The sequence below is a fragment of the Nomascus leucogenys genome, chromosome 15, assembly GCF_006542625.1.
Source record: "Nomascus leucogenys isolate Asia chromosome 15, Asia_NLE_v1, whole genome shotgun sequence".
Classification (NCBI taxonomy): domain Eukaryota; kingdom Metazoa; phylum Chordata; class Mammalia; order Primates; family Hylobatidae; genus Nomascus; species Nomascus leucogenys.
In genome coordinates, this window is record NC_044395.1 from 68,427,461 (window position 1) to 68,440,011 (window position 12,551).

Here is a 12,551-nt window from a genome sequence, read left to right on the forward strand (position 1 = left end):
CCCACCTCGGCCTCCCAAAAGTGCTAGGATTATAAGTGTGAGCCACTGCACCTGGCCAGTATTTCACTAATATACCTAAATTATAAAAATACCACAAAACAGAATTTTAAAGTTTTTTATTTGTACAAATTCGTGGGGTACATGTGAAATTTAGTTACATGTATATAACACACAGTGATCAAGTCAGTCAGGGTATTTAGGGTATCCACTGCTCACCAAAATAGAGTTTTAAAGGATAGGTTAAAAAATAGTTCCAATATTTTTCCCTATACACCCAGAAATCACCTTGAGCCTCTTGGGTGCACCTCTCCCACTCCAGTCTATTCGTATTCTATGCTGTTGTTTTCTGTTAGGATTTTAGTGTTTTTCTTATCTATTCGAATGACCTTTTATTAGCCATTTGCTTTATTTGTAGCATATATTTTCCTCACTCTGTTTTTAAATAACGTTTAGGGTGCTTTTTGAGACATAGAATTTTAAACAACTGTACTTCACTCTATCGGTCTTTCCTATTTTGGTTTCTTGTTTTCCTTTTGGCCCTAGCAACGCCTTTCCCAACCTCAGAACAAATAACTGTTCACCTGTATCTTCCTCTAGTAAGTTTATGGTTTGATTTTTATTTTATGGTTAACTCCAATCCATCAACAATATTTTTTAGTGTTTGGCATAAACAATGAATCTAACTTTTAAAACAGTTTTTGGAAATTTATTAAAAATATTTTTGATCCAAAGGCAGTTGACATGGTTGTTGGTTTTTTCAAGATGCATTGGTAGAAAACAGCTTGCATTCAGATTTGCAGTTTTGTCTTGGGGTTATTTACAATGGTTTAGGGAATGCCTTCCTTTGAAGAGATTTCCCTAAAAGTGATTGCATTCATAAATGCAATCTATGAGTAATTATGGCCATCACTCACCTATGAATGGGGAAGCAAGTACTTTTAGGGGGTCAGAAGTTCATATAAACATTCCAAGATGTAAGGGCTGTATGTTAAGGTTTTTATTCTGGATAGAGATAGCCTGTCTGTATTTTAGATCTTGCAGACCTAAAGTCATTTTACGATCGGCACATCCACATTCCACACAAGGTCTTAATCTGTGTGGAAATAGAATTCAGACTGGTGAGCAAACTCATCATGTGCTTTAGATTGACGCTTTTAGTTAGAAGTTGTTGCTGCTCAAATTTTGGTCTGTGGCTCAGCAGCTTTCTTATCCCCTAGTAGCTTGTGAAAAATGCAGAATATGGGCCCCCATGTCACACTTGCTGAACCATCTCCAGGTGACGCATACACACATTAAAGTTTAAGAAGCGCTGCTTTCAACCATGGAGACTCAGTTGAATTATTTTTTTAAAGTCCCACGTGGGTGAGGATTGGAATTGGAACTAGTAGGATGGTTTGAAGGATTAGGCAGCACTGCCCAGCACCTTCTCATGCATGATGTCTGTGCATCCCTTGCATATTTGCTCCCTTCTCCTCTGTAGACACACTGGCATTGTTACACACCTAGAGTTCCTGCTTGACCATGACACTGGCCTGACATGGGCCAACTCTGCCTCATGACATCTATATCAGTTGGGATACTTTTTTCAGTAAAATGATGTAAACAATAACAGACCACTAACAAGATGTCCAGAAGACAGACAATCCCAGGGTTACATAAGTGGCTCTGAGTGACCTCACGGGCACTGGTTCTTCCCATCTTTTTGCTCTGCCATCCTCAAGGGGTGGTTTTTGCTCAGGCACATCCCCTAACAGTCGCAAGATGGCCACTAGAACTGCAGGCAACATGTCCTTACAAGACACAACTATACATCTATGTGCAGAGGTAGAGAATCGTTTCTTTAGTATGTTTTTGTTGTTGTTGCTGTTGTTGTTGTTGTTTCTAATCAGGAGGGAAACTCTCTGCAACCCCCTAGCAGACTTCCCATTTAGCTGCAGTGGCCGGGATTTGTTCACCTGTGCATACCCTAGCTGCAAAGGAGGCTGGGGAAGCAAGTATTGGCACTTCCATCTGCCATAGAGGGAGGTGGCCTCTGTCAGAAAAGAATGATGATAGAGTGGGGGAAAGTGAGTGGCCTTCAGGAAGACAGCTCAGAGTGACTGCCACAAACTTCTGTTAGGTTTGAGTTTACTCTTGTTAGTTGACAAATTATTTCCATGTTTTCTCAATATGTTTTCTTTTTAAACTCAAGTTTCTAAGGAAAAGAATCTGATTGACCCAGTTAATTATTTTTGAGCAAAGTCCTCCAGATCAATGAAGGAAGTGTTAAGTGTAAAAGAAATAGGCATTAAAGACTTTTAATTTATTCACAAGCTATGGATGCACACCTTAGATCAAGTGTCTACCCCAGAGTGAATCAACTGTTAGCAGAGGTGAGGGATTACATAGTGGGAAATGTATCTTGTACTGCTGCTGCTCATCTGGGACTGCAGATCTTCTGGCACTGGGGCATCTGTGGTCCACCAGAAGAATGGGCTGCTGAGAAGCAGGGGTAGATGTGGAGGAGTGGTCCATAGTTAGAATAGGACAAATAGCAGACTAGTCCTGGGCTCTCTCTTTTATGTCTTAGATGAAAAGGGCACTCCTAGTCCTAGTGCCTCCTATTGGGTAGCTGTTTCTTTGTAGTAGGGCTGGTTCCTCTTCTGCTGGGTCCTGGCAGAGCTGAAGCACAGCTGGGCCAGCACAGTCAGCAGCAGTAGGAGTGCTGTTGGCCAGGACTCTGCCTGGGGATGGGTGTAAAACAGAGCAGACTAGTTCTAAAGCCCAAGTGGAGCAGACCTGCCCAGGAGTCAGTGGCACTGGGTTGAGTGAGTTTCCCATGCTCTGGGGTCTAAACTAGCATCCTGCTCCTTGGTAAGTGTAATGAGGAGAACTGGGCCCCGGGCCTAGAAGGGCATGTGCAAGGCTTTCTTAATGGGGACACCCTCTGGGGCCTCAGTGGGGCAAGGAACAAAGGGCCTGGATTCCCTTGGTCTAGGAGGAGTATTTCCTCTGGAAAGTTGGTGAATGAGGACCTTGTATAGAGGGTGTCTTGGGGTCTAAGATGGGCTGGGACCTGGCCTGCAGAGGAAGCGTCAGGGAGGCTGTCCTGCCTGTGGTGCAGCAGAGCAGTGTTACCCTCAGGAGATTGGAAGGTGGTCCTTTACAACTGGAAGACAGAGCCAAGCTCAGGGTCAGTGCTCATGGAGGATGAAGCTGAGGCCCTGGCTGGAAGGCTGAGGCCGCTCTTTTGTGATGGGAACAGAGCTGAGTTCCAGAAAGGGGCAGCCTCCTCCTCCTCTGTTTACTATGGTGAAATGTAGGATGATGCCCTCAGGAGGGTGTGGTTATTTTAGGTCAGGAGCCCCAGAACCCCACAGGTGGTCCTGAAGCCCAGAAAGGGAAGCAGTGCTCATCAGTGGCCCTGGCATGTGCTAGCATGTACTCATCAGTAGCCCTGGCATGTGGTACCTGGCCCGGGCAGGAAGGACCCGGTACAACTGTGACCACTTCCAGGATTTTGGCTGTGCCTTGAGTGGGGCTTTCCCATGGTCTGAAAGGGGTGTCTCTACCCCTCCACACCTGCTTGGCTTGGCTGGGTGGTTGGTGGCATAGATATATGGCTAGGTTGGGTGGTGGAAACTTTAGGATAGCCAGTCAGATTCAAATGGGCTCTACAGGACTGGGGATAGCCAGTTAGCTGGGAGGAGTAGACCTAGGCTGATACACAGTGTTGATTCATGTCCCAGGTCTTTGGGTGATGCCCAGAAGATACCAGAGCCAGCAGTCTCCATATGAAGTAGCTATGGGTGCTTCTCTAACAGTATGTTAGGTACACCCTTCATCTCCTACCAGCCAGCCAGTCTGTTCTGCTGTTTAACACATTGGGTATGGGCCAAGGAGATTCTCGGTGAAGTTTCAATATGAAGCCAGAGAAAGGGTAGGCAAACCCAGCAGCAAAGTGAAGGCAAGTCAAGGAAGAGCTCAGGCTCCAGGGTGAGGGGTGGTGGTTGGCAGAGAACCCATAGAAGGGCTGTACTCTAGGCCCTGTTTGGAACTGGGGTACATGGAGTAGGCTTGGCCATCCAACAGGAACCCAGGCTTTTCTTTGCAAGGTCGCAAGAGTCCTGGTCAGTGTGCTTGAGCAGGTGAAAGCAAATTGAACCAAGGTGAGGGAGTATGGAAGGTAGGAAGAAGTTAAAAGGCCAGGGTTCTACCCTGGCTCTACCACTCATATGAGCCTCTTCTTCACTTCTGTGGGACTCAGTTTCCCTACTGGAAATGACAGCTGAGTTTGAAAGTGTCTGCAAGATCTGGCCAAGCATTCCAATTCTGCAGTTTGTTCTGGGGGCTATGTGGAGTGGTCTCTTTATAAGCACCAGCCTTTGCCTCCCTCAGTCTTGACCTCTTGGGTTCCAAAGTGTGGAGACAGGTTAGGAACCTCTCAGTTTACTGCTGCCCTTATGTTAGAGCTTGACAGAGGCCCCCATCTCAACAGTGGAGAGGCAAATCTGTTTACCATATTGAAAAACCTGAAGAGTTGCCCTCCTGAATGAGCAGCCTCTGCTGGCCCCAGCTGGGATAAGTGCTCACCTCTGACAGCCCAGCAGTCAGTTCAGGTGCCCTCAGTTACCTTTTTAACTAGTTTCCCAAGAAACAAACCCAGACGCAGGCTGGGGAGCACAGCCACCCCCCTTCTCAGCTCCAAACCACCTTGTCACAGATGGCGGCTTCTTCAGCTCCCAGCTCCTCAAACAAAGCCCATACATTCCTGCCAGATTCAGCTTGCAATCTTTCATTCTGTCCAGGAAGCAAATCTGTTTACCATATTGAAAAGCCAGAGGAGTTGCAAAAAAAAGGTGGAGAGAAAAAGCTGTTTTATGAATTATAAAATGTGAGCTTGAATTTTTTACCATGGGATTCATTTCTGTATCTCCAGAATGGAAAACAAAAGATAGTCAAGATACATGTGTGTTGAACATTTTAATTTTGAAAAGTTACAGAAGGAGTTTTGTAGGTAAACCTTTTCCTCTGGATCTTAGAGGAGGGAAAATTTGGTGCTTATTTTTCAAGAAAAAAAGTAGAGCCTCTGTGAGCCGATTTCCAGCATGGTTTCTTACCTCCCCTGTGACAGGTGTGAACTTGAGTGAGAGATGAGAAAGGAGTAGGTGTGTCCGTGCTTTCTTTCTGTGCTCAGCTCCCAAGGGGCTCCTGGGCCGGGCTCAGGTGGCACCAGTGGCGGTTCTTTGTCCCTGTGCAGTGCTGGAAGAAGCCACTAGGTGGGAGTCAGGGACAAATGCTGGGAAGTGAAATCCCAAAGAATGAGGTACAGCATGGGCTTCATATGAGAAAACAGCTTTTAATTTTTCTTTTTTAGACAAAGATAACATAAGCACCTCTCATTATTGAAACTGTTTAACTGCACCTGGGTCAGCTGGCAAAGACAATTCTTTGCCATTTTCCTTAGAAACAGTGGACAAAGGGCAGTCAAGGGAGGGCTCCACTGTTTAGGGTAGGGGAGAAGAGACAGGGCTGGTGGTCCTGGGAGCATAGACCTGACCTTCCCCTGTGGATGTGGGGAGATCTCTCCAGACTTCTTGACTGCAGTGCCTTCTGCTGGGGTGCTAGTAGGTTGGCCCTTTCCATTCCTGCAGGCATTTCCTAGCCCACAGTTTATGTCATGCCCTGCCCTAAAGAAGCTTCCTGTCCCCTGGGGGATTTTGAATGCCCTTTTCCTGACACAGCAGCCAAGACTGGGGGCCTTCAGCCACTGCAAATTTAGCAGTTTTAATTTTCCTGGATCTTGATCCCTGCCCCCCAAAGTAAATTTACCCTACTAAATTCTAGCAATCCAGCTCCTTTCAGACCTGACCTGAAGAGACTATTTCAGCCTCTAAGAACCAATGTTTATAAATGACCAAGAATGTGCAAACACTGGTGAAAGAGCAAATAAATCCTTCCCCACTAAATTTCCTGCTTCAGGCCCAGGGGCCGTGGTGGACAATGTTGCCAGGTTAGCATAACTTGAGGTCTGAGCATGTAGACACCCACTTACCCTCCACCCACAAAAGAAAAACCTGCCAGAGATACACTACCAAGAGCCGTCTGCCCTTTCAGATACCTGCTAGTGGGCAGGCAGGCTCCAGGGAATTTGTGCTTCTAGGCAAGTTTGTTTAGTAATCTATGTTTCGAAGAATTTTTTGTTTGTTTGTTTTGTTTTGTTTTGTTTTTTGAGACGGAGTTTTACTCTTTTTGCCCGGGCTGGAGTGCAATAGTGTGATCTTGGCTCACTGCAATCTCCACCTCCCAGGTTCAAGCGATTCTCTTGCCTCAGCCTCCCGATTAGCTGGGATTGCAGTTGTGCACCACCACGCCCGGCTAATTTTTGTATTTTTCGTACAGACAGAGTTTCACCAGGTTGACCAGGCTGTTCTTGAACTCCTGACCTCAGGTGATCTGCCCACCTCGGCCTCTGAAAGTGGTGGGATTACAGGCATGAGCCACCATACCTGGCCTTGAGGAACTTTTGAAAGCAGTTTCCTAACTTCTTACTCTTCCAAGTGTTGTCCTGGGACCAGTAGTACGAGCATCACCTGGGAGCTTGTCAGCAGTGCACAACAGCAGGCCCCATACCCAATCTACTGAACCAGAATCTGCATTTTTACTAGAACCCCCTCGGGTCCAGGCAGTTCATTCTGGATGGGGAAGCACTGTTCTAACCCAGGGATTAGCAAACCATGGCCCACAGTTAGCCCACTGCATATTTCTTACACTCATCTGCTAAGAATGATTTTTACATTTTTCAAGACTGAAGAAAAATCACAAGAATGTTTTGAGATGGGAAAGTAATATAAAATTCACATTTTGGTGTCCATAAGTAAAGTTTTACTAGTATACAGCCACACACTGGTTTAGGTGTTGGCTGTGGCTGCTTTTGCACTGCAAATAGGAGAGTTGAGTATGAGAGAGACTATATGGCCCCCCAAACTCAAAATATTTGCCATCTGGCTCTTTACGGGAAATGTCTGCCGACCTTTGTCCTGATCTATTTTGGAGGTGCGTTCTCCATGCTTGTGTTCTGTGGAGGCTTGAGCTGCAGTAGCCAGGACTTCCTCCACAGCACTCTTCACTCCCTTCCCCCGCCTCCCCTTCTCAGCGGGCCCACTGTGTACCATGTCTGCTGAAGGACACAAGTTTATATCTGACTTATGAGGATTTATGAGGGAGTGTCCTAGCAGCTGCCACCCATGGCCCAGAGGTGAAGGCTCAGGGCTGAGCGGAGCCTAGGATGCATGTAGGTGATAGGTTAGTGGAACAGCACGTGACCACGAGATTCCTCTCAGTTTACAGTTCTGCCTGATAAGATGCTGCTGACTTCTGGTAGGCAGCAGGAGTAACACCTCAGGGGACCTCAGCTCCTTTTTCAGCCATTCCCTCAAGTACTTGGAATTCCAGCCGGGTAGGTGACAATCCTGGGGTTATCTTCTAGACCCTAGGACAGGGGTGGAGCAAGCTACAGTGACTTTCCCCGGCAAACCTCACCACCCTGGCCTCTTAGCTGTGCTTTTACTCCCAGAACGCTCAGCCTCACGGTCTCCTGTCCTTTTCCCACAGCTGGCCGCTGCATGTTGCAGGCAGTAATGAATCTGGTTGTAGATGAGCAAAGTACTTCCAAGAAGGCCTTCGGGACTGTTAGGTCACTGTAGTGACCCGTATTTGTGTACCCTTTGTGCTTCCTGAGGACTTCTGTCTTCAGAGATGGGTCCAGTGAGTCTGAGACACCACCTCACAGGAGCAGTGTAATGGGAGCAGGAAGCCCAGGCCCCCAAGCTCCCAATAACAAGGGCAGCCTAGACCTTTGGGAGTGACTACCTAGGCCAAATAAAAGCTGAGCTTCTAGCCTTTTGGGAGTCATGGACTGTTCTGATAATCTGACAGCTCTTTTTCAGAGAAAGATTTATGAATACAAATAGTAGTACTTTGTATATATTTGATGAACATATTTAGGGGCTTATCTGATCCCTGGAATCCCATCTGTAAATCAAGTGAGGTACCCTGGACAGGATGGACTTCTAGAGCAGTGGTGTGGCCATGGGTTTTCCTTGCCAGGCCAGTGTGATGAGGGAGCCATGACAGGGACCAAGCTGCCCCTGGGGGTGAGGTGAGTGAGCGAGGAGGTGCCTTAGCTTCTGAATCCATCCCATTTCACTCAGTCCCTCCCCTTTCCCTCCTGCCAACCTGCTCCTAGGTCTTTTGGGGTGTTAATTTGTTATTTTTGAGTTGAATTACAATATAAGTAAAATGTACTTGGTGTTTAAGGAAAAACAAGGCTGAGATAAGACTTGCTACTTGAGAATGCCATAAAAATGTCAAGAATTTAGCTGCAGTTTATCTGGATTCTTCCCTCCCTTCCTCCCTTTTCTGTCCCTTTCTCTCCCCCACCCTGCACCCCCCACCTTTGTTCATCACACGTGGAGTTGAGCTAACAGAGGAAATGGGCCCCGTCTTTTCCTCTTTGTGTCGAACATCTTTATCCTGGAGAAACGGACCTTCAAGTCTCTTTCCTTCAAATAGAATTTTAGTCTTACTTTACCAGTCTTATCATTTGAGCCTTCTTCTTTCATCCAAAAAATGTTTAAATTCGTACTGTATGCTAAGAATTGTAGGCATGGAAGTAGGAGAAGTGAGTTGGAAATCAGACACACTTCTGACAGTCTGGTGCAATAGGAGTGGTCCAGTGTGACAAGGTCAGTGATGAAGTAGAGAGGGGAATGCAGATGCTCAGGAAGGGATAGAAGAGGGACACCTGAGCCACAGCTCTATGTAAGCTGGGAGTGAGCAAGGCTGATGAGAGCAGCCACATTGGCCACCTTTCTCTTTCCTCCTCTCTTGTACCAGAACCTAAGGAAGAGCACTGCGCTCCTCCCAGGAGAGGGGAGGATTTTCTACCATCCTGTAGAGGCTGGAACTCTGCACCACCTCTCCCTGTCCAGCTCCCAAATCAGCTTGTCTACCTCCTCTTCCTTGGAGTCCTAGATATACCTTTATTGCATACCATGTGGTAATTCTTAACCCAGGGCATGAAGTTTTTCATTTGCCTTGGATGCGGGAAAAATGTGTATTGACTGGATGAATTTCTTCATTTGACTTGTTCAGGCTTTTAGACAGAGAAAAACCAACCTACTGAGCCCTGTACCTTTAGAGATGTTCTTCCTTGGCAACATCCTGCCATATCTTGGGCAGGGAACCTGGGCTGGGTGGGTCACACTGTGCTGTGGAGCTGGGCCAGAGGTGAGGAGCAAGGGGCTAGAGCTCAGCGCATGGGCAGCAAAGCCTGCTTTTCCTTTCTGGCCTCTGTCTGGGTGTGTCTCCAGGAATTTACTCCTCCCCTTATGCCAGCTGCTGGCTAGAGCTCTCCTCCTTGCCGCCTCTGTGATCTCTGTGGGCTGGCCCAGCCTGCCAGGGACTGTGCTGCCAGGCATTGTTTCTGCCCTTTTGGGCCCTGCTTCTGGCCCTGGTGGACATTGAAGCCATGCTGAGGGGCATGCGGCATGAGGGGCATGAGGGACTGCTCTTCAGACTGGGAGTTCCAGGATACCCCGGAGGTGACCCCCAAGGGAAATGGGAAGGCCCAGGCAGTCACAAGATGTGCATCTGCAAGTCCTTTGCCGCAGCAGAGCTCAGGGCCTTGCATGTAACCACAGTTCCCACCGTACCCACATCAAAGGTCACTTTGATAATCAGTCATAGCCAAAGGCCACACACTAAGGGCTGGGCAAGGGAGAAAAGCTGTTTTTAGTGGGGAGCTCTCAAAGGAGATGGGAATAGGAGGAGGTGGGGGGTGGCATCTAGGGAGTGCTGGAGGGGCCACCTGGAGAGCCCGCATGTGACCTGCCCTGACAGGAGGAAAACAGCTGCAGCTCCAGGTCTCCGCCAGCCTTTCCAAGGCCCCTGTCTACCCAGCACTGCTCCCTGAGTCTCATGGAAATGCACATGAAGCAGCCTCAACCTTTCCACCTCCTTGGTTTGTAAAGCAGGCAGCCCAGAGTGGGGGACAGCCAGAGAGACAGGACCCTCCAGCCCTGGCCCCTGTCAACTTCCCTGAGTTTGCGGCAGTTGGTCTCTAATGGATGGTACCACCAGTGCCAAGGACAGCAAATGCTCTGTGCTGGGCCCGTCGCACAGCAGGACCAAGAACCCAGACTGGAGCTGCTTCTGAATCTGTTCTTTTTTGGAAACAACAGGCTTTCCTTGGGGCACAGCCCGTCACTCGCCTGGAAAATGGGTGGGCGTGGGCTTCAGGGCGGGGGTCAGGCTGTGTGTGGGAACCAGTGAGCTCCTCCAAGAGCAGCACTTATTTTTAGTCTTCTCCCCAGTCCCAAATAAACTGAGAGCAGCTGGGAGCCCTGGGTAAATGCAGAGTGAAGCAGAGACAGGAAATCGGGGCTCTCAGTAATGAGTTCCAGCCACTCCAGAAGGGGGAAACCAGACAAGGAATTTTCTTCAGGACTGTCTCCCTCTGGCAGGCTCCGGTATTATCACTGAGAATGGTCCCGTGTGTGTGCGTGTGTGTGTGTGTGTTGTGTTTACAACTTCTGTCCAAGACTTCTTTCTTTTTCCTCTACCTTTGTGTGAAGTTTGATTTCTCCGCAGGGCTCTGAATCCCAGTCCTGGTGCGTGTGTGTGCATGTATGTGCGTGTGTGTGTGTATGTGTGTTTGTTGGGGCGGTCGGGGAGGACACTGAAGCAGCAGGGTCTGCTCTGAGTCGCTGTGTATCTGAAACTGTCTAGGGAGAGGCTGAAGGACACAGGCCAGGGAAGTGGGGAAATTTGAACACAGCTTGGAGTTCTTGAGGGGGGAGGGGGCAAAGGCAAGGAGGAGGAGAGAACTGGTCTCCAGCCAGGAAAAGGGCTTTTTCCACCAAGGCATCTAACTGCTGACATGGGTGCCCAGCATGGATGGGGACATTGATGTTTACAAGCATTTCTCGTGGCTGAAGAGGGTAAGTGACTGGCTGCTTTGTCTGGGTCTCTGTGGAGATAAGTGAGGGAGAGACGCTTTAGGGTGTTTTGGGGGGTGTGTGCGTGTGTGTGGTAGGGGGAGGTATTGTCCAGCAAAGCCCTGCTGTGGCCAAGTTCTTCATGAGAATCTAATTATAGACGCCAGGGAGAAAACAGTCAGCTGTCTTTGTTTCTCCACTGACATTCTAGTGAATGAGCCTCTGTACAGAAAGGCAAGAATGGAGTGAGGAAAGTTGGTTATTTTAACTTTGGCACCTAAACAATCAGAGGCTCCAAACACCGTGACCAGAAAAATGTGCCCACCGCTTTTCAGTTTGAGGACACGGGGAGGAAGCTGCTGCCTTTTTAAATGCATTGGATTCGGAAGTTGTTTAACTCGTTCTCACTCTGATGTTATCCGGTGGAGCACACATCTGCTGTCAGCAGAATGAGCTTCTGCATTTCCGGAGGAAAGCTTTCAGGCAGTTCTCTTTGAATGCTCTGAAGCTGAGGGTTTATGTTGCAAGTTGTTCATGCCGTTTCTTTAGGGGATAAACCTGAGTGTGTGGTATGAGCAAGGAATGAATGGACATTGGGGGCTGGAGTAGCATCATACTCCTAGAATTCAGGCTGTTTCCTCTTTTGTGGCTGCCTTTAAATTGGCTAAGATAGGTATGAATTTATTTTCACACGAAGGGATTTTAGGCTGAATGTTTTTCAGAGGCAGGAACGGCAAAAGCAGCTGACAGGTTAGAGATTTGACATTGTAACTGCAGAAGGACAGAAAAGCCAGGAAGTGTCCAGCTCGGAAGGGGCATACAGATGCCCGGACCCCGACTCCCGGACACTGAGCTGGCTGGCTTCTGTGTGAGTGCAGCAGCATTCATTCAGCAAATCTGTACTGAGTTTGGGTACTGGGTGTATGGTAGTGAGCAAAATAGAACCAGTCTGTTGTGGATCTTTTACCTAATACTAGAGATGTAGGTGAAACAGTCCCAGGAAATAAACCTCAGATTACAAACAATAAGTGTGCCTGGAGGAAGAACAGAAGACACGGGACTGCTGTTTTGATGGAGAAGGGGGTCGGGGCGGTCAGGGAGTTTAAGGAAATTATACTTCGCTGAAAACTGAAAGAGCAGTAAGAATGAGTCGGGTGAAGAATGGGGTGAAGAACATTCCAGGCAAAGGGGGCAAAGGGGATGATGTATACAAAGGTCCTAAAGCAAGATGGAGTCTGCCAATTGTCCAGATTGAGAGAGAGCCCATGTGGCTGAGCACAGTGATGGCAGGCAGAGGCGGGCAGAGACTGGGATCACGCAGCACAGTGAAGGCCACAGTAAGGCTTTTGGGCAACATGGTTTGTATGCTGGGGGATTTGTAGCAGGGAAGTGACATGGGATACATTGGGGGGGGTCCAATTTGTATTTTATGAAAATTACTCTAGCTGTGATGTGGTATATGGTAAGCTATGTTGGGAAAAGTGAGGCAACTGAACACAATTATAGGGCTGGAGGGCTTGGAGGGATGGGATAGTACAAACCCCTCATTTAACAAAGCCCAAGAGGGGCTAA

At 48.0% G+C, this 12,551-nt stretch overlaps 1 protein-coding gene across 8 annotated transcripts in view; it reads left to right on the forward strand.

Annotated features, from left to right (window-relative positions):
* PPFIBP2 (PPFIA binding protein 2) overlaps positions 1-12,551 on the forward strand; it is a 144,230-nt gene that overhangs the window by 52,946 nt on the left and 78,733 nt on the right. For 3 of the 8 annotated variants that reach the window (XM_030828954.1, XM_030828956.1, XM_030828957.1), the window contains exon 1: positions 10,105-10,982. The exons of 4 other annotated variants lie outside the window; for them this stretch is intronic. In XM_030828954.1, coding sequence (XP_030684814.1) covers positions 10,935-10,982 — 48 coding nt within the window. In that variant the 5' untranslated portion in view covers positions 10,105-10,934. Of the gene's footprint in view, positions 1-10,104; positions 10,983-11,234; positions 12,317-12,551 lie in introns of those variants that run through there. One more of the 8 variants, XM_030828955.1, reaches the window with a different exon arrangement.